The sequence below is a fragment of the Anomaloglossus baeobatrachus genome, chromosome 12 (genome assembly GCF_048569485.1).
Source record: "Anomaloglossus baeobatrachus isolate aAnoBae1 chromosome 12, aAnoBae1.hap1, whole genome shotgun sequence".
Taxonomy (NCBI): domain Eukaryota; kingdom Metazoa; phylum Chordata; class Amphibia; order Anura; family Aromobatidae; genus Anomaloglossus; species Anomaloglossus baeobatrachus.
Window position 1 is genome coordinate 130,407,955 of NC_134364.1, and position 27,506 is coordinate 130,435,460.

The 27,506-nt window shown below is 49.9% G+C and overlaps 2 protein-coding genes across 2 annotated transcripts in view; both read left to right on the top strand.

Annotated features, from left to right (window-relative positions):
• Positions 1–10,484, top strand: part of CKS1B (CDC28 protein kinase regulatory subunit 1B) — a 33,216-nt gene extending 22,732 nt beyond the window's left edge. The window contains exon 3 of the mRNA XM_075329674.1: positions 10,269–10,484. Coding sequence (XP_075185789.1) covers positions 10,269–10,318 — 50 coding nt within the window. The 3' untranslated portion in view covers positions 10,319–10,484. The remainder of the gene's footprint in view (positions 1–10,268) is intronic.
• Positions 10,485–14,396: 3,912 nt separating this feature from the next.
• The window catches only part of FLAD1 (flavin adenine dinucleotide synthetase 1), a 45,810-nt gene continuing 32,700 nt past the window's right edge, over positions 14,397–27,506 (top strand). Inside the window, exon 1 of the mRNA XM_075330903.1 lies at positions 14,397–14,418. The gene's annotated coding sequence lies outside the window, so the exon portion shown is untranslated. The remainder of the gene's footprint in view (positions 14,419–27,506) is intronic.

Sequence of the window (27,506 nt, forward strand, 5' to 3'; positions counted from 1 at the left end):
GGCCATGGAGGAGGAGCGTGCATACAGGAGCGTGCATACAGGCATGGAGGAGGAGCGTGCATACAGGCATGGAGGAGGAGCGTGCATACAGGCATGGAGGAGGAGCGTGCATACAGGCATGGAGGAGGAGCGTGCATACAGGCCATGGAGGAGGAGCGTGCATACAGGTGCGTGCATACAGGAGCGTGCATACAGGCCATGGAGGCGTGCATACAGGAACTTGCATACAGGAGCGTGCATACAGGCATGGAGGAGGAGTGCATACAGGCCATGGAGGAGGAGCGTGCATACAGGAGCGTGCATACAGAAATGGAGGAGGAGCGTGCATACAGGAGCATGCATACTGGCCATGGAGGAGGAGCGTGCATACAGGCCATGGAGGAGGAGCGTGCATACAGGAGCGTGCATACAGGCATGGAGGAGGAGCGTGCATACAGGAGCGTGCATACAGGCCATGGAGGAGGAGCGTGCATACAGGCCATGGAGGAGGAGCGTGCATACAGGCCATGGAGGAGGAGCGTGCATACAGGCTATGGAGGAGGAGTGCATACAGGACCGTGCATACAGGCCATGGAGTCGTGCATACAGGACCGTGCATACAGGCCATGGAGTCGTGCATACAGGAGCGTGCATACAGGCATGGAGGAGGAGCGTGCATACAGGCATGGAGGAGGAGCGTGCATACAGGCATGGAGGAGGAGCGTGCATACAGGCATGGAGGAGGAGCGTGCATACAGGCATGGAGGAGGAGCGTGCATATAGGCCATGGAGGAGGAGCGTGCATACAGGCCATGGAGGAGGAGTGCATACAGGCCATGGAGGAGGAGCGTGCATACAGGCCATGGAGGAGGAGTGCATACAGGAGTGCGTGCATACAGGCCATGGAGGAGGAGCGTGCATACAGGCCATGGAGGAGGAGCGTGCATACAGGAGCGTGCATACAGGCCTTGGAGGCGTGCATACAGGAGCGTGCATACAGGCATGGAGGAGGACCGTGCATACAGGACCCTGCATACAGGACCGTGCATACAGGCCATGGAGGCGTGCATACAGGAGCGTGCATACAGGCATGGAGGAGGAGTGTGCATACAGGAGCGTGCATACAGGCCATGGAGGAGGAGCGTGCATACAGGAGCGTGCATACAGGCATGGAGGAGGAGCGTGCATACAGGAGCGTGCATACAGGAGCGTGCATACAGGCATGGAGGAGGAGTGTGCATACAGGAGCGTGCATACAGGCCATGGAGGAGGAGCGTGCATACAGGAGCGTGCATACAGGCATGGAGGAGGAGCGTGCATACAGGAGCGTGCATACAGGAACGTGCATACAGGCATGGAGGAGGAGCGTGCATACAGGAGCGTGCATACAGGCCATGGAGGAGGAGCGTGCATACAGGAGCGTGCATACAGGCATGGAGGAGGAGCGTGCATACAGGAGCGTGCATACAGGCCATGGAGGAGGAGCGTGCATACAGGAGCGTGCATACAGGCATGGAGGAGGAGCGTGCATACAGGAGCGTGCATACAGGCCATGGAGGAGGAGCGTGCATACAGGAGCGTGCATACAGGCCATGGAGGAGGAGCGTGCATACAGGAGCGTGCATACAGGCATGGAGGAGGAGTGCAGTACTTACTTTCTGTGAAGCAGTTGGATGTGCTTAGTCTTTGGCCCTTGTTTCGCTCCCTGTGTGAATCTTGCGGGGAGCCCCTGGTCATGGCCGGTTTATGGTGAATATGGACCTGACGTCGCTCACTGGAGCCTTCAGGAGTTTAGAGATTCTCCTGTCACCGCTGCCATCAGCAGAATATACAACAATGGGGTTGTGAAGATCTTGACACGGCGCACTGTTTTGGCCTTGATGACGGATGACCTGCCCAATATGTCATGGCGATCGCGGGGGTTCAGGCGCTGTACCCCCACAATCACCGCCAGGTCTCCGGCTGATGTTGTAGCCGATCCCTGGCTCTCACTGACAGACGTATTACCCAGCAGCTTAACCCCCTAAATACTGCAGTCAATCCTGATCGCAGCATTTAGGTGGCAGGGAACGGATCGTGTTCCTCTCCCAAGTGATAGGGTCCCCGTGACTGCATTACAGGGACATTATCTATGCCGTGTTATCCCTGGTTCATCATCCTGATGACCCCGGGTCACCCTGCTACAGAGAGCCTCACACACCATGGTGGATACATGGTGTGCAAAGCAGAGGGTCAGTGCAGCCCTGACAGATGTAATCCACTGCAGGGATCCAGCAAGGCAGTGGATTATATCAGTGATCAGACTGATAAGTAAAAACATTTTTTTGTAAAAATAGAAAAAAAAAATAAATTATTTCAACATATAGTAAGTAAATTTATGTGAAAAAAATAAAATACACATTTGTTATCGCCGCCTCTAACAACCCGATCTATAAAACACACTGGTTAATCCTTAGGCCCCTTTCACACATCAGTTTTTTGCCATCAGTCACAATCCGTTTTTCAACGGATCCGACTAGCTGGGGGCTAAATAATTGGAGCATACATAGTTAAAAAAAAATCGAATCCGTCGCTGGATTCCGTCATTTAACGGCTCCTGCACCCATAGGCTTCCATTCTACCAAACGACGGATCCGGCGCTGTACGTTTTTTCAACGTACACAAAAAATGTTACTGTAGATGTTCTCTGTCTGACGGACAAACATGTTTCAATGGATCCATCTCTAATACAAGTCTATGAGAATGAAACGGATCCAGCGGCATCAGAACCAGATCTGATTTATTTCTCATTTACTGGTATTAGCGACCAAAATACAATTAGGCCATGTGTCCACGCTGCGGAAAATGCGCGGATTTTGCCGCGGATTTCTCGCGGAAAAGCCGCGGATTTTCCGACAATCTGCAGCAGCGGCACTTCCAAGCCATTTCAATGGCATTTTGGAAATGCTGTGTCCATGCTGCGGATTTTTCCGCGGCAGATTTGCCGCGGATTTTGATCCGGAAAAATCTGCAGCATGTCAATTATTGTTGCGGATTTTGATCCGGATTTTGGCTATAGAATGGGGAAAAAAAAAATCTGCGGCAAAAAAAAGGTGCGGATTTGCCGCGAAAGTCGCGGATTTTCATGCAGAAAAATCCGCAGCAACATTCTACCGTGGACACATAGCCTTAGTGTTCCCAAAGCAAGAAAACGAAGTGTGACAGGGAAGTGGGTTAGGGTTGTGTGTCTGTGTGTGCCTGTGTGTCTGCCTGTGTGTGCGTGTGTCTGCGTGTGTCTGTGTGTCTGCCTGTGTCTGTGTGTCTGCCTGTGTCTGTGTGTCTGCCTGTGTGTGCATGTGTCTGTGTGTCTGCCTGTGTGTGCGTGTGGTTGTGTGTCTGCCTGTGTCTGTGTGTCTGCCTGTGTGTGCGTGTGTCTGTGTGTCTGCCTGTGTGTGCGTGTGTCTGTGTGTCTGCCTGTGTGTGCGTGTGTCTGTGTGTCTGCCTGTGTGTGCGTGTGTCTGTGTGTCTGCCTGTGTGTGCGTGTGTCTGTGCGTGTGTCTGTGTGTCTGCCTGTGTGTGCATGTGTCTGTGTGTCTGCCTGTGTGTGCGTGTGGTTGTGTGTCTGCCTGTGTGTGCGTGTGTCTGTGTGTCTGCCTGTGTGTGCGTGTGTCTGTGTGTCTGCCTGTGTCTGTGTGTCTGCCTGTGTGTCTGCCTGTGTGTGCATGTGTCTGCCTGTGTGTGCATGTGTCTGCCTGTGTGTGCATGTGTCTGCCTGTGTGTGCGTGTGTCTGTGTGTCTGCCTGTGTGTGCGTGTGTCTGCGTGTGTCTGGCTGGCTGTCCGTCCGTCTCTTCATCATGCAGATGACAAAAAAGTGGAATAAAACACAATCAAAAAGCCAACGTCGTGTCCCATAAAAAAAAAAACAAGCCGTCATCCAGCTTCATCAGCAGAAAATGCAGAATTTTTTTTTTTTGTGATAAAATTGTTTTTACGCTGTAAAGGTGGCAAAACATAAAATAAAGACATTAATCTGGTATTGCTGTAATCGGAATGACCGGAGGAATAAAGCCGCCTAATCACTTATACCACACAGGGAATGGTGTAAAAAAGTGAATAAAGCCGATTCTTCACCTGCTGTTCACCTGTTTATTCTGCTGTAAAAGATCTTCTACGGCGCGGCTCACATTTATCCTGCTCTCTACACTGAGCGCTAATGTGCCGCCCCCGTGCCAGCAGCCGCCGCATCTCAGATCCAGACCTTCTGTGGGTGGTGGCTCGAGGGTCTCCGGATCCGATGGTTTCGCGGACACGCCGAATAAAAGGTGGGACGTAGATGTACGGGCTAGCCCGTATTAAGTTCACGACGCCACCCACGATGTGTGGTGAGGTGGGACACCACCGCTGCTGTTATGCGGCACCCGGGGAAGATATAGTGGTAGCTGGATGTTAACCCCTCCGTGGGTAGGGATGGTTGCCCTGGGACCCAGTGTCTTTGTGCAGGGTATAGCGATGGCAAGGGGGGATAATTGGTTACTCACAGTAAATGATTCACACGAGTCTTTGGTAAACCAAGGTGCTGGTGGCCGGCCGCCGCGGCCGGTTGCATTCAGGTCCCCCACCCGGGCTGGTGGTCTCTGTCCTTTTTCCTCTGCACTGACTTTGTATAAGGTGGACTTTCTAGTCTGAAACTCAGGAGTTCGCTCCCAGCTGGATGTGGCCTAAGGAGCCGTGCCCGCAGACGCTGGCCCGTGGGATCTATGGACCCTGGCAGTGACCTCCTTCCCTGTCGGTGGGCTGTTGTCTTCTATGAGGGACTTTGGGTGGGACAGGACCTTTTGGTCCTGGCCTCAATCGGTTAGTTAACCAGGCCGCTGGTTTCCGGTCCTGGCTTTAGTGTCCGAGCACCCCCCCTTTGTGCTCCGGTTTCCGGGTCGGTTCCCCAGGTCGGTACCGGCGGGCTACAACCCTGTCCCAGTCCACCTCAGTTCCACCGAGCCATCTTCCCATCTCCTGCTGATGGAGACCACCGTCTGCCACCTAGCCAAAGGCACCAGGGCTCCTACCCTGGCACCGTTCAACTTGAACTTCCTCTGCTGGAGCTACACCTAGCTCCAACCCACACTCCTCTCAACTCGAACTACAAACTTATCTAACTGCTTGTTTTCCCGCCCCGGGCTGTCTAGATCCCTGGGTGGGCGTGTCCAACCGCCTGGTCCCGCCCACTGGTGTGTCTATCTTTCCCTAAGGGGGGGTGACTAGGGTTTCTGGTTTGCTGTGTGTTTCCTAGTGAGGGAAGGTGTTCTGCAGGGGCCTATTTGTGACTACCTGGTTTTGCCAGGGCGTCACATTCCCCCTTGGTTTAATACAGACCGTCCGCGGGCTGTCCGACCACCAACATTTATTGAATAGGAACTGAAAAAGATGAAAAAAGGGTAAAACACAATTACAAGTATACTAACATATTTACATCAAAGCATATTTGGTTTCTTCCCTTACGGGAGGCACTTTTCTTAAACGTTGCACATTAAAACCGGGACGGGACAGACCGGGTCCTTCTCACCTCACCCCCACCCAAAACAACCTGCCCCCTGGTGCCACCGCTAAGCAGTGGTGCGCACCCCTTGCCCAAGTCCAGGACAGGTCCGGGTGTTGCCCGTACGGGCCGGGTAAAAAGTTCCTTACTCGGCAGTCCTTTTTCAAGGGCCCCACGTCCAGGGGACCCCTGACCCGGAGGGTAGTCACCGGTTTTGCTGCTGACAGGGCCTCGGCCGACTCTACCGCAGGCCCATCCTCCAATCAGCCTCTCCAGAGACTGCGGCAGGTGAGAAGGTTGGTCAGGGACTATTTACAAGACCCAATAGTTTATGGGTTGGCCTGCCAGTTCACGGCCATGGTCCTTTTTAAAACATTTTTAACAGACTAACGGATAACAGTCCCAATGGAGACTTTGCAGGGGGGTAGCTGGGAACCACTACCTAAACATCATCTTTGGGGCTGGAGAGGGGCAGAGGTAATACCTTGCTCCTTCGCTCACCCATCTCTTTACGTCTAGGGCGAACCACCCCCTCTCTCCGCAATGCCGGGTATACGTCACCAACTCTCCAGGGTCCAGGTCCCGGTCTGGGTGGCCAACAGGCAAATGGGGGGCCACGTCCCTCCGGGACACGGAGATTTCGGCCTCCAGGCCCGGCTCATAAATAAAGCCCCACCCCTTCTGGGGGTTAAAGTGCCGGACCTGACCTTGGTACGTCGGGCCCCGCACCCGGAAAGTGGCGTTCCTGAGGTGGTCCTTCTCAATGTAGGTCTGGGACAGGACTTCCGCCTTCCTCTTCTCCCGGGCTGCAATCTCCTTGCCCAGCTGGCGCCGATGCCGCTCCCATTACGGAGCATCTGTGGCCTGCTCCGTGTCTGCCTGCGCAGGAGCTGGGCCCAGCCGGAGTCCCTCCGTGCCGGCTACGACCGACACCTTTGGCAATGGAGGGCCCCGCTGTGACATGGCCTGCTCTGCTACCCCGCAGGTGCATCCTTGCTGTGCCTCAGCCGAGGCTGGGAGTTTGGGAGCGGTCAGTGTCTCTGGCGGTGCTGGCTTCCGGTCGGGGACTGTCTCCGCTGCAGCCGGGTGGATTGCTGGGGCCGTCGTCATCGCGGGCGCTACTTCCTCCGGGACTGATGTCGTCTGGTTTGCTGCCGGGCTCAGGACCGGAGGAGGCACCTTCCGGTCTTTGTTCTGGCGTGGAGCTGGTACGAGTGTTGGGGCGGTGACTGGCTCGATGCCGGGTACCACTAGCGTTGCTGGTGGTAGCAGACCAAGCGGGGTGTCGGCAACAGGTGCGGGCGGCGAGGGAGGTAGCGTGGCGGGCAGGGGCAGACCGGGCCCCTCAACCTGGTCGGCTGGTCCCTGGGGGACATGGAGGAGCTGGTAAGCGACCCACGCCCCTGAGGCTGCCTCCACTTCACGGGCCCGACTGGCTGCAGCTAACTCTGCCATCTCGGCCGTCCATCGCTTCAGCAAGAAGCTCACCTGAGCCTGGGTCCTGCGGCACATGCGCTCGGTCTGGGCTTCCACCCAATCGGCTGTTCCGGGCACGGGCTCCTCCACTGCGGGCTTGCCACACTTGTCGGCTATGTTGCGTTGTTGGTGTCCAGGAACAAAAGGGTGGCAGAGTCCTGGAGACCCTGCCCTTTATCTGCACGGGTCACATGCTGCAGATTCTTCAAACGCCCCCCCCCCCCCTTGGTCTTTTACCGGCACTCCCCTTTGCGGCTTGTTAGTTTTGTTTTACGACCTCGGGGTTCACCTTCCGGCCGTGTTTCCAGGGGGCGGGGCTTCAGGTTTTGCGCCCTTTTCTCGGGGAAGAAGACGCTGGGCTGCAGTTTTCACGCCTAAAAATGGCGGCAAAAATGGCGATTTCTGAAAAGTTTTCAACGGATCACCGCTGACTGTCCAATACAAGGCGCATTTCCACCAGGTAAGTGGATGGGTAAGTATCCTGTTCGTGACGCCAAGATTTCGGGTGTGCCGCCCCCGTGCCATGCCAGCAGCCGCCGCTGCTCGGTTCCGGACCTTCTGTGGGTGGTGGCGCGAGGGTTTCCGGACCCGGGGGGTCTCGCGGACACGCCGAAATAAAAGGATGGACGTAGATGTACGGGCTAGGCCGTATTAAGTTTGTGACGCCACCCACGGTGTGTAGTGAGGTGGGGCACAACCGCTGCTGTTATGGGGCACCCAGGGGAGATGTAGTGGCAGCTGGATGTTAACCCCTCAGTGGGTAGGGATGGTTGCCACGGGACCCAGTGTCTCTGGGCAGGGTATGGCTATGGCAAGGGCTGGCGTGCCTGAGCAAGCAGGGGGATGTTTGGTTACTCATAGTAAATAAATCACACGAGTCTTTAGGTAAACCAAAGGTGATGGTGGCTGGCTGCTGCGGCCGGTTGCATTCAGGTCCCCCACCCGGGCTGGTGGTAGCTGTCCTTTTCCTCTGAACTGACCTTGTGTAAGGTGGACTTCCTAGTCTGAAACTCAGGCCACATCCACCCGGGAGCGGACTCCTAAGGAGCCGTGCTCGCAGACGCTGGACCGTGGGATCTATGGGCCCTGGCGGTGACCTCCTATCCCTTCTATGAGGGACTTTGGGTGGGACAGGACCTCTAGTCCTGACCTCAGTCGGTTAATTAACCAGGCTGCTGGCTTCAGGGTCCGAGTACCCCCCTTTGCTCCGGTTTCCTGGTCGGTTCCCCGTGTCGGTCCCGGCGGGCTACAACCCGGTCCACTTCGGTTCTGCCGAGCCGTCTTCCCGTCTCCTGCTGACGGAGACCACCATCTGCCTCCTAGCCAAGGTACCAGGGCTCCAACCCTGGTCCCGTTCAACTTGAACTTCCTCTGCTGGAGCTACACTTAGCTCCAGCCCACACTCCTCTCAACTCGAACTACAAACTTATGTAACTACTTGTTTTTCCCGCCCCGGGCTGTCTAGATCCCTGGGTGGGCGTGTCCTCCCGCCTGGTCACGCCCACTGGTGTGCCTGTCTTTCCCTAAGGGGGGGGTGACTAGGGTTTCAGGTTGGCTGTATGTAACCTAGGTGAGGGATGGTGTTATGCAGGGGCCTATTTGTGACTACCTGGTTTTGCAAGGGCGTCACACTTACACCGGGGATTACATGTAAAGCTCTGAAAAAACGAGAGTCACATCAAATTCCCAACATTAATGAGGGAGTTACTTTGACCTCACGTCTGGCCTGTGGTCCGCCGGTGTCCATCTTTTTTACTCCTCTTTTCGGACATGCACAAAAGTGCGGTCTGCAACAGTTTTGGTCTCCTTTGAAAATACGGACACTGTAAATCAGAGGCCAAATAGAGTCCGGAGTAACTCTGATGCCTCATTAGTGAATGGATCTGTTGCGAGTTTTGCCTGAATCACATATTTCAGAGATGTAGATGGAAACCCCGATGTAAGCTCTCAGCATAGAGCACAGGATAAATGTGACCTGATCCAAGATAGCATTCAACTCAACCCACAAAAACACAAGTCCCCACTCAGGTCCGTCATCTGTTCATGAAAGTCTAAGGGGCTTCCCTGTCACTGGTATCATAAAGGCTCTGGGAATAACGCTATGGCTCCCTCCCTCAACAAAGAAATCCAGCAAAATCTACGGTCCCAAACCCAAATGTCCGCCTCTGTTCTGAGCCCCACAATGTGTCTAAACCACAGATATCGTCCACATGTTTGGCATTGTAGTCAAGAGCGCTTTAGGTGCAGGTTTACAGACGCACAAGCTGTGTACAATATACGGGCACTACAATGTATTGAGCAATACAAGGGCTTATTTATAATGTTTAATGCTGCAACATTCACTGCACTTGACTACATGGGTGTTTTCCAGAGACATAATTGTCACTATACTCATTCACACTATAATCATAGATGAGGGGTGTAATTTCCAAAATGTGGTCACTTGAGGGGGTTTCTGCTGATCTGGCACTTAGGTGGCGGTCTCCATCTGCAGAGCCCCTATTTTAGGAAAATCTGTGCTCCAAAAATCAAATGGCGCTCCTTCCCTCCCGATCGCTGTGGTGCGGCCAAACAGTACTGTAGATGTGGGGTGTTGCCACATTCAGGAGAAATTGTGTAACACTCGGTGGCCTTTTTTTTTTTTTTTAAAACCTATTCCCCTTGTGAAAATTGGAAATCTGGAGTTAAAACATGTTAGTAATAAAAATGTAATTATTTCTTGTTCACCGCCCAATAGTATAACATTTGTAGGAACAATGTGCTCACTGCACCGCTGGATGAATTCTTTGAGGAGTGTAGTTTGTAGAATGGGGTCACTTGTGGGGGTTTCTGCTCTTCTGGCACCTCAGGGGCTCTGGCAATGTGACACCCGCAAACAATTCCAAATAAATCTGCCCCAATATGGCGCTCCTTCTCTTCTTCACTTTGCACTGTACCTCAGTAGTTCTCCTTGACCACATATGGGGTATTGGAGTACTCTGTTCATTCTATGGACATCTGTGGTTTGGTTTCTTTGCCTCTGTAAATTGGATGGGTTGTTACCGACATATAAACAGCAGCTTTCTAAATACATTTAATTAGAAAATTGATGTGTTTAATAGTTATGTCTCACGGTGTATGTAATATCGCGGGAGGAAAAACACGATATTAAATGTTAGTAGAAAGGGGGGTACAGGGGGCTCAAGCTAACGGGGGTGGGGGGATGATACCTGCTCTGGAGGTCACACACGGGCCGGCCGGCGGGGCAGACGTGGTCCCGTGCTGCTTTATATTCAGTGTCTTTTTTCTTCTCTTCCTTAGAGCCACATATTCTGTTATTTCGGCGCCCGCTGCCCATGAAGATGATGTAGTCACCAGTGCCCCTGCGTCCTGCGACCTCCAGCACCTTCTCCTGCAGTGCAGACCGCTGCTCCTATTTATATACTGTCCATATTTACCTGTACTGTCTGTATCTGTGTCCTGTCCATCAGACTGTCGCGCTGTAATATACCGCACCGCAATAAAAGCCTTGTTTTACCGCTGCGCCTGTTAATACGGAAAAGGGAGGTCGCATGACTACTCCTGACACCAGAGATCCCCTCACCTTTCTAGAAGAAGCTCCAGATATGATCACATGACCTGTCCTGACCCCAGAGATCTCCTCGCCTTTCTAGAAGAAGCTCCAGATATGATCACATGACCTGTCCTGACCCCAGAGATCCCCTCACCTTTCTAGAAGAAGCTCCAGATATGATCACATGACCTGTCCTGACCCCAGAGATCCCCTCACCTTTCTAGAAGAAGCTCCAGATATGATCACATGACCTGTCCTGACACCAGAGATCCCCTCACCTTTCTAGAAGCTCCAGATATGATCACATGACCTGTGCTGACACCAGAGATCCCCCTCACCTTTCTAGAAGAAGCTCCAGATATGATCACATGACCTGTCCTGACACCAGAGATCCCCTCACCTTTCTAGAAGAAGCTCCAGATATGATCACATGACCTGTCCTGACACCAGAGATCCCCTCACCTTTCTAGAAGAAGGTCCAGATATGATCACATGACCTTTCCTGACCCCAGAGATCTCCTCACCTTTCTAGAAGAAGCTCCAGATATGATCACATGACCTTTCCTGACCCCAGAGATCTCCTCGCCTTTCTAGAAGAAGCTCCAGATATGAACACATGACCTGTCCTGACTCCAGAGATCCCCTCACCTTTCTAGAAGAAGCTCCAGATATGATCACATGACCTTTCCTGACCCCAGAGATCTCCTCGCCTTTCTAGAAGAAGCTCCAGATATAATCACATGACCTGTCCTGACACCAGAGATCCCCTCACCTTTCTAGAAGAAGCTCCAGATATGATCACATGACCTTTCCTGACCCCAGAGATCTCCTCGCCTTTCTAGAAGAAGCTCCAGATATGATCACATGACCTTTCCTGACCCCAGAGATCTCCGCCTTTCTAGAAGAAGCTCCAGATATGATCACATGACCTGTCCTGACAACAGAGATCACCTGATCTTTCTGTAAGAAGCTCCAGATATGATCATATGCCTTTTCTAGTAGCTTTAGGTGTTGTCACGGGGTCCTTCTCTGGTATTAATCAATCAACAGAGCGAGAGATGAGTGAACGATCTGAAGAACCTTTTTTCCATGCAAAGCAGAAGGTCCATAAAATAATCCACCACACATGGTAAAATAGTCCAGGAAGATGGACACAGCCCAGTAATGGGATAAATGCCCGGGAGATGGGTGTCACAATCCTCCCACAGTCTATTCCATTGTAATGAGGGCTTCTCCAGGTCTCTCTGGGGCGCTGGCAGTAGCATCAGTGTCCCACAAAAGATGAATCTTAGTGCTTCTGACTTGTCCTTCTCAGGCCCCCTCCTCATATCCAGGGTTAAGCACACAGGTAGGCTGGTTTTTCATCCCCCCCCACCTCCCACACATAGGGATGCAGGCACTACAGGGGTGATTCTCAGCATTTGGAGAGCAGAGGAGTCATGGATGGACAGTCAGCAAATGTCAGCAGAGGTTCATAGAGAGGCACAGACACATCCAGGCTGCAGGTGGTAACTGAGCTAATATATGGACATAGTCAAAATAATACCCAACCCACCATATCACACCATTTGTGTTCTCCCGTGATAAGTCAAGTATAAGGCCTCCTTCACACATCTGTGTTTTTGGTACATGTGGTGTCCGTTTTCACACGTACGGGACACACAGTCATACTCATACCAGTTAAAATCGATAGGGATCCTCACACCTGTCTACACACTCAATCATTCACACTCCAACCTCTCCACCATGGCCAAGACCAAAGAGCTGTCTAAGGACAACAGGCCAAAATTGTAGACCTGCACAAGGCTGGAATGGGCTATAGGCAAGCAGCTGGGTGAGAAGGCAACAACTGTTGGCGCAATTATTGGAAAACCTAAAATGAGTATATTATAGATATACGTATTCCTTAATCTTATTACACTCCCTCCAGAAAAGGACAGCAATGTTAGAGGAGATACTGGGCAAACACAACTATATAATAGGGAATTTAGAACTGAACATTGAGACCATTAGGTTTAAGAGAATTTAATTTCATTCTCCAATTCTATGCGTTTTAATAATCGGATTCTATCTCCCCCTCTTCTTTGTCATGGAATATGATCAATTATTCTGAATCTTAATGTGTGTTTTTTTTTCTCTTTTCATCTACCGGGTTAGTAATAGGGGTGTAGATGCCTCTCCATTACTAATACCAGAGCTGGATGCCAGCTGACACCAACCCCAAAAGTATTACCACAATGGCCACAGCACCAGGGTAATTTGGAAGAGCCAGGCAAAGCACCAGAATTGGAATCAAATGGATGCACCACTTCTGGGGCGACTGTGGGCTGCTATTTTTAGTCTGGGAAGGGCCAAATAACCATGGGCCTTCCCAGCCTGATAACACCAGCATCTAGCTGCCTGCCTTACCTTGGCTGCTTATCAAAAATTATTTTTTTTAAAAAAACTATCTATTTGGTTAGATAGCTGTACAAGTTGTGTAGCTAAGGATTTATATCTTTCTCTATCTTTGCACATCTTTAACACATAAAAACCATTCCTTTTAGTATCATGCGATATTTCCAGTACATGTAACACTGATGGCACACACATAGACACGGATGACACACACATAGATATGAATGACGCACACTGATGTCACATGAACACTCGGAAGACATACAAGCACAGAAAATTGACACGTACACACGACACAAGTACACAGAAAAATGACATACACGGATGACACACATGGATATCACATATGAACACATGAATGACACGCACAAACGGATGTCATATGTACACAAGGATGTCACAGATGATACACACGTACTCAATGGTGACACACTTAGATATGGATGATACATGTACAAATGAAAGTCACGCGTCCACACGGATGGTCTACGGACGACACATAAGTACATACGGATGACACGTAGATATGGATGACACACACGTACACGCGGATGACACATACGCAGGGATAACAAATTACATACAGATGGCAAGAGGAAACACACGGATGACACGCGCATAGATCACGTGCGGACACAAATGATGCGTGTACACATGGATAACATGCGTACATAAAGACAAACACGGATGACACACACACATGGATGACGCACAAGCACATGGACGGTATGCACGTACACAAGGATGGAACGCATGTACACACAGACGACATGCACATGAACACGGATGGCACGCATGTACACAGATGGTACATCCGATAGCACGCGCACACGGAAGACACGCATGTACACAAGATGGTACATCCGATAGCACGCGCACACGGAAGACACGCATGTACACACAGATGGTACATCCGATAGCACGCGCACACGGAAGACACACATGTACACAAGATGGTACATCCGATAGCACGCGCACACGGAAGACACGCATGTACACACAGATGGTACATCCGATAGCACGCGCACACGGAAGACACGCATGTACACACAGATGGTACACTCCGAAGGCATGGACGTGCCCACGGACGACACACACACGGATGGTACATTCCGATGGCACGCACACACGGAAGACACGCATGTACATACAGATGGTACACTCCGAAGGCATGGACATGCCCACGGACGACACACACACGGATGGTACATTCCGATGGCACGCACACACGGATGATAAAGCACGTGCACACAGATGTACAAAACGGACTGTGCAACACGTGCATTATTTCAAAGTAGGTGGGAGATGGGCCTAAGTAACACAGCGGAACTGTCCATGACGGGAGTCTTTTCCCGGGGAACGCTTTAGATGTGCACACGGTAAACATAACGTGACGAGGCCTTTTCAGAGTGACAGGTGGCTGAACCAATGAGACAATGATAGGGGCGGGACCTGTGTGACACCGACAGGAACTGCCGTCGTAGAAGATCCCGGAAGTAGGTGAGAAAAACGTGCGGCACCCACTATACACACGGGGTCTACACCGAGCTGAGCACACTGCATGCGGGCTGGACCAGTACATATATACTGACTGTATACAGCATCTGTACACTAGATACTGACTGTATACAGCCCCTGTACATACATACTTACTGTATACAGCCCCTGTACACTATATACTGACTGTATACAGCCCCTGTACATATATACTGACTGTATACAGCCCCTGTACATACATACTTACTGTATACAGCCCCTGTACACTATATACTGACTGTATACAGCCCCTGTACATATATACTGACTGTATACAGCCCCTGTACATATATACTGACTGTATACAGCATCTGTACATATATACTGACTGTATACAGCATCTGTACATATATACTGACTGTATACAGCATCTGTACACTAGATACTGACTGTATACAGCCCCTGTACACTATATACTGACTGTATACAGCCCCTGTACACTATATACTGACTGTATACAGCCCCTGTACACTATATACTGACTGTATACAGCCCCTGTACATATATACTGACTATACAGCCCCTGTACATATATACTGACTGTATACAGCCCCTGTACACTATATACTGACTGTATACAGCCCCTGTACATACATACTGACTGTATACAGCCCCTGCACACTATATACTGACTGTATACAGCCCCTGTACATATATACTGACTGTATACAGCATCTGTACACTATATACTGACTGTATACAGCCCCTGTACATATATACTGACTGTATACAGCCCCTGTACACTATATACTGACTGTATACAGCATCTGTACACTATATACTGACTGTATACAGCCCACGTACACTATATACTGACTGTATACAGCCCCTGTACATATATACTGACTGTATACAGCCCCTGTACATATATACTGACTGTATACAGCCCCTGTACACTATATAGTGACTGTATACAGCCCCTGTACACTATATACTGACTGTATACAGCCCCTGTACATATATACTGTCTGTATACAGCCCCTGTACACTATATACTGACTGTATACAGCCCCTGTACACTATATACTGACTGTATACAGCCCCTGTACATTATATACTGACTGTATACAGCCCCTGTACACTATATACTGACTGTATACAGCCCCTGTACATATATACTGACTGTATACAGCATCTGTACACTATATACTGACTGTATACAGCCCCTGTACACTATATACTGACTGTATACAGCCCCTGTACACTATATACTGACTGTATACAGCCCCTGTACACTATATACTGACTGTATACAGCCCCTGTACACTATATACTGACTGTATACAGCCCATCAGCAAAAACAAGAGAACAAGAAGTATACATAGCGTGCAAATATTTTTATTAGAATAATAATCAAATTTAGTACAAGTGACAAAAGTATCAAAACGTCAGACACAAAAGAAAAGGACAGTGACCATGTAATACACAAACTGCATAGGACCAACTCCATGTTGTTGAAAAAGAATCCAGGACTGTACTATACATGTAAATATACAGTGCCTTGCAAAAGTATTCACCCCTTTGAACTTTTCAACCTTTTCCCACATTTCAGGCTTCAAACATAAAGATAAAAATGTTAATGTTCTGGTGAAGAATCAACAACAAGTGACACAATTGTGACGATGAATGATATTTATTGCTTATTTTAAACTTTTATAAAAAATAAATAACTGAAAATTGGGGCGTGCAATATTATTCATCCCCTGTAAGTTAATCCTCTGTAGTGCCCCCTTTTGCTGCGATTTCAGCTGCAGTCTCTTGGGGTATGGGTCTATCAGTTTTGCACATGGAGAGACTGAAATTCTCGCCCATTCTTCCTTTGTAAACAGCTGGAGCTGAGTGAGGTTGGATGGAGGCGTTTGTGAACAGCAGTTTTCAGCTCTTTCCACAGATTCTCGATTGGGTTCAGGTCTGGACTGTGACTTGGCCATTCTCACACCTGGATACATTTATTTGTGATCCATTCCATTGTAGATTTTGCTTTATGTTTGGGATCATTGTCATATTGGAAGACAAATCTCCGTCGTAGTCTCAGGTCTTTTGCAGACTCCAACAGGTTTTCTTCAAGAATGGTCCTGTATTTGGCTCCATCCATCTTCCCATCAATTTTAACCGTCTTCCCTGTCCCTGCTGAAGAAAAGCAGGCCCAAACCATGATGCTGCCACCACCGTGTTTGACAGTGGGGATGGTGTATTCAGGGTGATGAGCTGTGTTGCTGTTACATATCGTTTGGCATTGTGCCCAAATAGTTTGATTTTGGTTTCATCTGAGCAGAGCACCTTCCTCCACATGTTTGGTGTCCTCCAGGCGGCTGGTGTCAAACTTTAAACAACACTTTTTATGGATATCTTTGAGAAATGGCTTTCTTCTTGCCACTCCTCCATAAAGGCCAGATTTGTGCAGTGACTGATTGTTGTGCTATGGACAGACTCTCCCACCTCAGCTGTAGATCTCTGCAGATCATCCAGGGGGATCATGGGCCTCTTGGCTGCATCTCTGATCAGTCTTCTCCTTGTGTGAGATGATAGTTTGGATGGACGGCCGGGTCTTGGTAGATTTGCAGTGGTATGATTCTCCTTCCATTTCAATATGATCACTTGCACAGGGCTTCTTGGGATGTTTAAAGTTTTGGAAATCTTTTTGTAACCAAACTCGGCTTTAAACTTCTCCACAACAGTATCCAGGAGCTGCCTGTTGTGTTCCTTGGTCTTCATGATGCTCTCTGCACTTTACACAGATCACTGAGCCTATCACAGAGCAGGGGCATTTATACGGAGACTTGATTACACACAGGGGCTTATATTTATCATCATCAGTCATTTAGGACAACATTGGATCATTCAGAGATCCTCAATGACCTTCTGGAGTGAGTTTGCTGCACTGATAGTAAAGGGGATGAATAATATTGCACGCCCCACTTTTCAGTTATTTATTTTTTACAAAAGTTTAAAATAAGCAATAAATTTGGTTCATCTTCACAATTGTGTCACTTGTTGATTCTTCACCAGAACATTAACATTTTTATCTTTATGTTTGAAGCCTGAAATGTGGGAAAAGGTTGAAAAATTCCATGGGGCTGAATACTTTCACCAGGCACTGTATTATTGGAGATGTTGTGATTGGCACCTGAGCACCCAGTTTAGTATGAATTGGGATTGTGTAATAACTAGCAATTTTTGCAATTGGCACAATATAATTACAATTCTACTATAAATTCCATTTCGGGTTGTTTTGGAGAAGGGTTCGTGCAGTATAGTGACATCTCTGCATAGGCTGTATGACCGGCAGCTTGTGTTTATGGATTATATAGGCTATGTGTAGATGCAATAGTACCTGTGTGTGAGGTTGAGGTCATTTTTGTAATAACTAGGATTATCTACTTTGTTTATTTTTTAGATACATATTAACAGATTTCTATATTTTCTCCACCATGATTTTAAAGATACTTTAACTCAAAGGAATACATATCATCAACAAACAAACAGAAATCAGAGTATATTGTATCAAAATAGTTTTATTTTGCAAAAAATATTTTTAAAAAAACCCAAACATTTATTTACTCCAAATCACTAAAAACATCACAACATCAAGACAGAACATCACAAGACAGAACATCACCAGAAAAAACACATAGACTAAGGGGATCTTTGACCTGAAAAAAATATTATTGGTGACAAGAGCAGAAAGAGGTCATACTTAGTTCATAAAGAAAATATATCAAAAGTTTATATCATTAAAACATCACCTCTGCCCTTTCACCACTATTAGAAAACAGCACTGATTCATATATTAATAAATAGATATTACATCAATAAATACATATAATAGCCTCTGATGAAAAGGTTTGTCTTGAAACGTGCGTCGAGGTTCTGAGGGTTTCTTTGACCTTATACTAGGCAAGTATGGTACAGTAATGTATGCTACATTATTTAACTAAGAGCCTCTGTTATAAAGTGATTGATTTAGTCGTGTTTGGGGGTAGTGGATATTCACATCCAGCCCGAGTAGACAAGTCAGTGAATGGGCTGTGTCTTTCCTCCCTATTAACCCCTTGTACTCCTTATAAACTCCATAGCTATGATCTAATATCGTTTCTAATGGGGAATCTATATGTATGTAGATGAGATCCCTCCTATATATATGAGAGTTGAATTTGTTCCTTTGGGGATTGAATATTTATATACAGAGGCTATTATATGCATTTATTGATGTAATATCTATTTATTAATATAATATATGTATCAGTGCTGTTTCTAATAGTGGTGAAAGGGCAGAGGTGATGCTTTAATGAATATAATATAAACTTTTGATATATTTTCTTTATGAACTAAGTATAACCTCCTTCTGCTCTTGTCACCAATAATATTTTTTTCGGGTCAAAGATCCCCTTAGTCTGTGTTTTTCTGGTGATGTTTTTCTTGATGTTGTGATGTTTTTAGTGATTTGGAGTAAATAAATGTTTTTTTTTTAAAAAAATATTTTTTGCAAAATAAAACTATTTTGATACAATATACTCTGATTTCTGTTTGTTTATTTTTTAACCTCGTCTACAGCTTAATAAATGAACGCCATTGGTACACTCTTCTATAAGTATACTATCATCATCTTCTTGTAAAGCTGTATTCTACAATATCGCGCACCATGATGTTGTCTATGCTCTCTCCGGCCATTGCACGTCCCAATAGTTAGGGTTTTGTGATGTATTTTGACCATTATCCTTGCTGTAACTTTAAAGGGAACCTGTCAGGTGTAATATACAGTGAGATCCACGAGCAGTGCTGTGCATAGTGCTAATCCCTGCCTGACCATCCCCCCTGTATACACCACATAGATAAAGGGATCTATAGAGAAAGGATTTCTAAAGATATTTTATCATATGCTAATGAGCGAGGGGACTAGTCACAAGGGTGTTACTTCCACCGACTAGTCCCCTGGGCATTAGTTCCCCGGCCAGTTGCCCCCTACACCCCTGTGGCCCCCTGTGGGTGTACTAATATGCTAATGAATACGCAGCATCACAGGATGATCTCACCTCTCCGCTGCTATTTTGTCCGACACTGGATTTCGGCTCAGTGCGCATGACTTCGGAGTTTGTGCCATGCGCACTATGAAGGCGGGTGTATGTGTCCTGGCTTCAACCCGAAGCAGTGCGCATGACCCAAACTCCGGGGTCATCTGCACTGAGCCGAAATCCCCCGTCGGGAGGCGATGGCAGCGGAGAGGTGAGTGACATCATTCTGTGACGCTGTGTATTCATTAGCATGTTATCACACCCACAGGGGTCCACAGGGGTGTACTAACATGCTAATGAGGGGCAACTGACCGGGGAACTAACGCTCAGGGGACTAGTCAGCAGTGGAAGTAACGCCCAGGGGACTAGTCGGTGGAAGTAACGCCCAGGGGACTAGTCGGTGGAAGTAACGCCCAGGGGACTAGTCGGTGGAAGTAACGCCCAGGGGACTAGTCGGTGGAAGTAACGCCCAGGGGACTAGTCGGTGGAAGTAACGCCCAGGGGACTAGTCGGTGGAAGTAATGCTCAGGGAACTAATCGGTGCAAGTAACACCTAGGGGACTAGTCGGTGGAAGTAACGCCCAGGGGACTAGTCGGTGCAAGTAACACCCAGGGGACTAGTTGGTGGAAGTAACGCCCAGGGGACTAGTCGGTGCAAGTAACACCCAGGGAACTAGTCGGTGCAAGTAACGCCCAGGGGACTAGGGGACTAGTCGGTGGAAGTAACGCCCAGGGGACTAGTTGGTGGAAGTAACGCCCAGGGGACTAGTCGGTGCAAGTAACGCCCAGGGGACTAGTCGGTGCAAGTAACATCCAGGGGACTAGTCGGTGGAAGTAACGCCCAGGGGACTAGTCGGTGGAAGTAACGCCCAGGGGACTAGTCGGTGGAAGTAACGCCCAGGGGACTAGTCGGTGGAAGTAACGCCCAGGGGACTAGTCGGTGGAAGTAACGCCCAGGGGACTAGTCGGTGGAAGTAACGCCCAGGGGACTAGTCGGTGGAAGTAATGCTCAGGGAACTAATCGGTGCAAGTAACACCTAGGGGACTAGTCGGTGGAAGTAACGCCCAGGGGACTAGTCGGTGCAAGTAACACCCAGGGGACTAGTTGGTGGAAGTAACGCCCAGGGGACTAGTCGGTGCAAGTAACACCCAGGGAACTAGTCGGTGCAAGTAACGCCCAGGGGACTAGGGGACTAGTCGGTGGAAGTAACGCCCAGGGGACTAGTTGGTGGAAGTAACGCCCAGGGGACTAGTCGGTGCAAGTAACGCCCAGGGGACTAGTCGGTGCAAGTAACGCCCAGGGGACTAGTCGGTGCAAGTAACGCCCAGGGGACTAGTCGGTGCAAGTAACGCCCAGGGGACTAGTCGGTGCAAGTAACGCCCAGGGGACTAGTCGGTGCAAGTAACGCCCAGGGGACTAGTCGGTGCAAGTAATGCCCAGGGGACTAGTCGGTGCAAGTAATGCCCAGGGGACTAGTCGGTGGAAGTAACACCCAGGGGACTAGTCAGTGCAAATAACGCCCAGTGGACTAGTCGGTGCAAGTAACGCCCAGGGGACTAGTCGGTGCAAGTAATGCCCAGGGGACTAGTGGGTGCAAGTAATGCCCAGGGGACTAGTTGGTGGAAGTAACACCCAGGGGACTAGTCAGTGCAAATAACGCCCAGTGGACTAGTCGGTGGAAGTAACGCCCAGGGGACTAGTCGGTGGAAGTAACGCCCAGGGGACTAGGCGGTGGAAGTAATGCTCAGGGAACTAATCGGTGCAAGTAACACCTAGGGGACTAGTCGGTGGAAGTAACGCCCAGGGGACTAGTCGGTGCAAGTAACACCCAGGGGACTAGTCGGTGGAAGTAACGCCCAGGGGACTAGTCGGTGGAAGTAACGCCCAGGGGACTAGTCGGTGGAAGTAACGCCCAGGGGACTAGTCGGTGGAAGTAACGCCCAGGGGACTAGTCGGTGCAAGTAACACCCAGGGGACTAGTCGGTGGAAGTAACGCCCAGGGGACTAGGGGACTAGTCGGTGGAAGTAACGCCCAGGGGACTAGTCGGTGGAAGTAACGCCCAGGGGACTAGTCGGTGGAAGTAACGCCCAGGGGACTAGTCGGTGCAAGTAACGCCCAGGGGACTAGTCGGTGGAAGTAACGCCCAGGGGACTAGTCAGTGCAAGTAACGCCCAGGGGACTAGTCGGTGCAAGTAACACCCAGGGAACTAGTCAATGCAAGTAACGCCCAGGGGACTAGGGGACTAGTCGGTGCAAGTAACGCCCAGGAGACTAGGGGACTAGTCGGTGCAAGTAACGCCCAGGGGACTAGTCGGTGGAAGTAACGCCCAGGGGACTAGTCGGTGGAAGTAACGCCCAGGGGACTAGTCGGTGGAAGTAACGCCCAGGCGACTAGAAGACTAGTCGGTGCAAGTAACACCCAGGGGACTAGTCGGTGGAAGTAACGCCCAGGGGACTAGTCAGTGCAAGTAATGCCCAGGGGACTAGTTGGTGGAAGTAACGCCCAGGGGACTAGTCGGTGCAAGTAACATCCAGGGGACTAGTCGGTGGAAGTAACGCCCAGGGGACTAGTCGGTGGAAGTAACGCCCAGGGGACTAGTCGGTGGAAGTAACGCCCAGGGGACTAGTCGGTGGAAGTAACGCCCAGGGGACTAGTCGGTGCAAGTAACACCCAGGGGACTAGTCGGTGGAAGTAACGCCCAGGGGACTAGGGGACTAGTCGGTGGAAGTAACGCCCAGGGGACTAGTCGGTGGAAGTAACGCCCAGGGGACTAGTCGGTGGAAGTAACGCCCAGGGGACTAGTCGGTGGAAGTAACGCCCAGGGGACTAGTCGGTGGAAGTAACGCCCAGGGGACTAGTCGGTGGAAGTAACGCCCAGGGGACTAGTCGGTGGAAGTAACGCCCAGGGGACTAGTCGGTGGAAGTAACGCCCAGGGGACTAGTCGGTGGAAGTAATGCTCAGGGAACTAATCGGTGCAAGTAACACCTAGGGGACTAGTCGGTGGAAGTAACGCCCAGGGGACTAGTCGGTGCAAGTAACACCCAGGGGACTAGTTGGTGGAAGTAACGCCCAGGGGACTAGTCGGTGCAAGTAACACCCAGGGAACTAGTCGGTGCAAGTAACGCCCAGGGGACTAGGGGACTAGTCGGTGGAAGTAACGCCCAGGGGACTAGTTGGTGGAAGTAACGCCCAGGGGACTAGTCGGTGCAAGTAACGCCCAGGGGACTAGTCGGTGCAAGTAACGCCCAGGGGACTAGTCGGTGCAAGTAACGCCCAGGGGACTAGTCGGTGCAAGTAACGCCCAGGGGACTAGTCGGTGCAAGTAACGCCCAGGGGACTAGTCGGTGCAAGTAACGCCCAGGGGACTAGTCGGTGCAAGTAATGCCCAGGGGACTAGTCGGTGCAAGTAATGCCCAGGGGACTAGTCGGTGGAAGTAACACCCAGGGGACTAGTCAGTGCAAATAACGCCCAGTGGACTAGTCGGTGCAAGTAACGCCCAGGGGACTAGTCGGTGCAAGTAATGCCCAGGGGACTAGTGGGTGCAAGTAATGCCCAGGGGACTAGTTGGTGGAAGTAACACCCAGGGGACTAGTCAGTGCAAATAACGCCCAGTGGACTAGTCGGTGGAAGTAACGCCCAGGGGACTAGTCGGTGGAAGTAACGCCCAGGGGACTAGGCGGTGGAAGTAATGCTCAGGGAACTAATCGGTGCAAGTAACACCTAGGGGACTAGTCGGTGGAAGTAACGCCCAGGGGACTAGTCGGTGCAAGTAACACCCAGGGGACTAGTCGGTGGAAGTAACGCCCAGGGGACTAGTCGGTGGAAGTAACGCCCAGGGGACTAGTCGGTGGAAGTAACGCCCAGGGGACTAGTCGGTGCAAGTAACACCCAGGGGACTAGTCGGTGGAAGTAACGCCCAGGGGACTAGGGGACTAGTCGGTGGAAGTAACGCCCAGGGGACTAGTTGGTGGAAGTAACGCCCAGGGGACTAGTCGGTGCAAGTAACGCCCAGGGGACTAGTCGGTGCAAGTAACGCCCAGGGGACTAGTCGGTGCAAGTAACGCCCAGGGGACTAGTCGGTGCAAGTAACGCCCAGGGGACTAGTCGGTGCAAGTAATGCCCAGGGGGCTAGTCGGTGCAAGTAATGCCCAGGGGACTAGTTGGTGGAAGTAACACCCAGGGGACTAGTCAGTGCAAATAACGCCCAGTGGACTAGTCAGTGCAAATAACGCCCAGTGGACTAGTCAGTGCAAGTAACGCCCAGGGGACTAGTCGGTGCAAGTAACACCCAGGGAACTAGTCAATGCAAGTAACGCCCAGGGGACTAGGGGACTAGTCGGTGCAAGTAACGCCCAGGAGACTAGGGGACTAGTCGGTGCAAGTAACGCCCAGGGGACTAGTCGGTGGAAGTAACGCCCAGGGGACTAGTCGGTGGAAGTAACGCCCAGGGGACTAGTCGGTGGAAGTAACGCCCAGGCGACTAGAAGACTAGTCGGTGCAAGTAACACCCAGGGGACTAGTCGGTGGAAGTAACGCCCAGGGGACTAGTCAGTGCAAGTAATGCCCAGGGGACTAGTTGGTGGAAGTAACGCCCAGGGGACTAGTCAGTGCAAGTAACGCCCAGGGGACTAGTCAATGCAAGTAATGCCCAGGGGACTAGAAAACTAGTCGGTGCAAGTAACACCCAGGGGGCTAGTCGGTGGAAGTAACGCCCAGGGGACTAGTCGGTGGAAGTAACGCCCAGGGGACTAGTCAGTGCAAGTAACGCCCAGGGGACTAGTCAATGCAAGTAATGCCCAGGGGACTAGGGGACTAGTCTGTGGAAGTAACGCCCAGGGGACTAGGGGACTAGTCGGTGCAAGTAACGCCCAGGGGACTAGTCGGTGGAAGTAACGCCCAGGCGACTAGGGGACTAGTCGGTGGAAGTAACGCCCAGGGGACTAGTCGGTGGAAGTAACGCCCAGGGGACTAGTCGGTGGAAGTAACGCCAGGGGACTAGTCGGTGGAAGTAACGCCCAGGGGACTAGTTGGTGGAAGTAACGCCCAGGCGACTAGGGGACTAGTCGGTGGAAGTAACGCCCAGGGGACTAGTCGGTGGAAGTAATGCCCAGGGGACTAGTCGGTGGAAGTAACGCCCAGGGGACTAGTCGATGGAAGTAACGCCCAGGGGACTAGTCGGTGGAAGTAACGCCCAGGGGACTAGTCGGTGGAAGTAACGCCCAGGGGACTAGTCGGTGGAAGTAACGCCCAGGGGACTAGTCGGTGGAAGTTACGCCCAGGGAACTAGTCGGTGGAAGTTACGCCCAGGGAACTAGTCGGTGGAAGTTACGCCCAGGGAACTAGTCGGTGGAAGTAACGCCCAGGGGACTAGTCGGTGGAAGTTACACCCAGGGAACTAGTCGGTGGAAGTAAGGCCCAGGGGACTAGTCGGTGGAAGTTACGCCCAGGGAACTAGTCGGTGGAAGTTACGCCCAGGGAACTAGTCGGTGGAAGTAACGCCCAGGCGACTAGGGAACTAGTCGGTGGAAGTAACGCCCAGGCGACTAGGGAACTAGTCGGTGGAAGTAACGCCAAGGGGACTAGTTGGTGGAAGTAACGCCCAGGGGACTAGTTGGTGGAAGTAACGCCCAGGCGACTAGGGAACTAGTCGGTGGAAGTAACGCCCAGGGGACTAGTTGGTGGAAGTAACGCCCAGGGGACTAGTTGGTGGAAGTAACGTCCAGGGGACTAGTCGGTGGAGGTAACGCCCAGGGGACTAGTCGGTGCAAGTAACGCCCAGGGGACTAGTCCCTGCACTCATTAGCATACAGCAAAAGATCTTTAGAAATCCTTTCTCTATAGATCCCTTTATCTATGCTGGTGTATACAGGGGCTGTCCGGCAGGGATTAGCACTATGCACAGCACTGCTGGTGGTCCGGGGCAGATCGCACTGACCGCTTCCCTATGCGGTTGGTCTCCCCTTACTTTATTGTTGGTTGCACACTGCTGGTGGCTTCCACCTTATTATTTCAGTGCAATGTCGTCTGTGGATCTTCATGTCTTGGTGTATTCATTCTATGCTCCTTTATAACAGAAAACAACTAATACAGCTCTCTCTTACAATTGGGGGTTTCTGTGTATTTTATTTTGAAGCAGTGTTTTCTTATTATATACTGTCTGTATACAGCCCCTGTACTCTATATACTGACTGTATACAGCCCCTGTACACTATATACTGACTGTATACAGCCCCTGTACACTATATACTGACTGTATACAGCCCCTGTACACTATATACTGACTGTATACAGCCCCTGTACACTATATACTGTCTGTATACAGCCCCTGTACACTATATACTGACTGTATACAGCCCCTGTACACTATATACTGACTGTATACAGCCCCTGTACACTATATACTGTCTGTATACAGCCCCTGTACACTATATACTGTCTGTATACAGCCCCTCAACACTATATACTGACTGTATACAGCCCCTGTACACTATATACTGTCTGTATACAGCCCCTGTACACTATATACTGACTGTATACAGCCCCTGTACACTATATACTGACTGTATACAGCCCCAGTCCACTATATACTGTCTGTATACAGCTCCTGTACACTACATACTGTCTGTATACAGCCCCAGTCCACTATATACTGTCTGTATACAGCCCCTGTGTTAAGGTGAACTCTTAGCCAGAGATCACTAGTTGCCTACTGCCTGGCCGAATTGGTATATACCAAGTGCATGCATAAAAGAATCCACACCAGACACAGTCGGATGTGTAATCTCTTCTTGGTCACAGTAGAAAAATGGCACCAAAAACAGACAGAGAAGAGCATGCGTCCTCTTGATATAGGCTAGGGGCGTACACAAGTTCAGATATGCACATTTAGTGGGACAGTTCATGAGCTAGCCAATGGGGAGATCCGTGTTGCTGTTGATGGGTGCGTCTGACTCCAGTGGATGAAACCATGACGATGGGAGGGACGTCATCTGGTGCATCCATGCTGATGGTTTGGTCTGTCTTCCCTTATATGGAGGTCTTCTTTCATCTGGACATTCCTTGCATTCCAAGCAAGGTGTGGATAACAGGAAATAGCGGCCATCTTTATATCTGTGTCATGTATATGATCTGAAACCTGAATTATGTAAGGCAAATCGACATATTTCCCACAATGCTCTATGTCCAGAGGTTAATTAAGTATTTCATTTTATGGCTCTCCTCAACAGTCCCCCCTAAATACTTTATTAACCTTCTGACCCTACCGTGGTCCTCTAACACATCAGCTCTAATGCTTTAACTGCAACCTTTTTTCATTTTGCTATCCGCTATACAAGCAATACTAAGCCTTTGCCCCCACTGATACAGACTGCTGATCAGAGAGTTGATCACATCCCGCACACACAATTCACAGAGGCACAGGTAACTAGAACAGACTATTTAATGCTGACGAGCTCACTCAGATTTCGAGATTAATCGATTAGAAAGAGTAAGGTAATTGTAAGAATAAGCTTCTTACCGTTATGCTGCAGCTTTTAGCGTTACTGTTTCTGAAAGACTGATTCTCAGTCAATATCCGATTGCTGTCCGCGTTTTCGAGACTTTTCTACCCGAATACACCTGATTGTATCACAACTCTAATGGATCTCTTCTTGTCTCGGGTCTATAATCTACCACCAGGAGGCTTTTAACAAGATTTCCCTTATGCATGGATCCGATTACCTTCAGTAACACAGAGTAGCACTTTTACGGCTTCAAATTCCAACAAATAAAACAATACCAGTTACCTATAAGTGTATGTTATCCTTAAGTCACTTAAACCCTTAAAATAATTGATTGGTTCAGGTCAGATAATGTCTTTCCCACCATGAGCCCTTATTTGTGTAATGTTCCTGTACCCATTGTTCCCTTATCGTTATTTCACATGTATCATCCCCAATCTAGAAATTCTCCATAAGGTTCTATGTGTGATAATCCAGCACTATGTGTTGTGACCCTCATTCTGCTGGTACAATGGACTCTTTACAGTGGTTGTTGT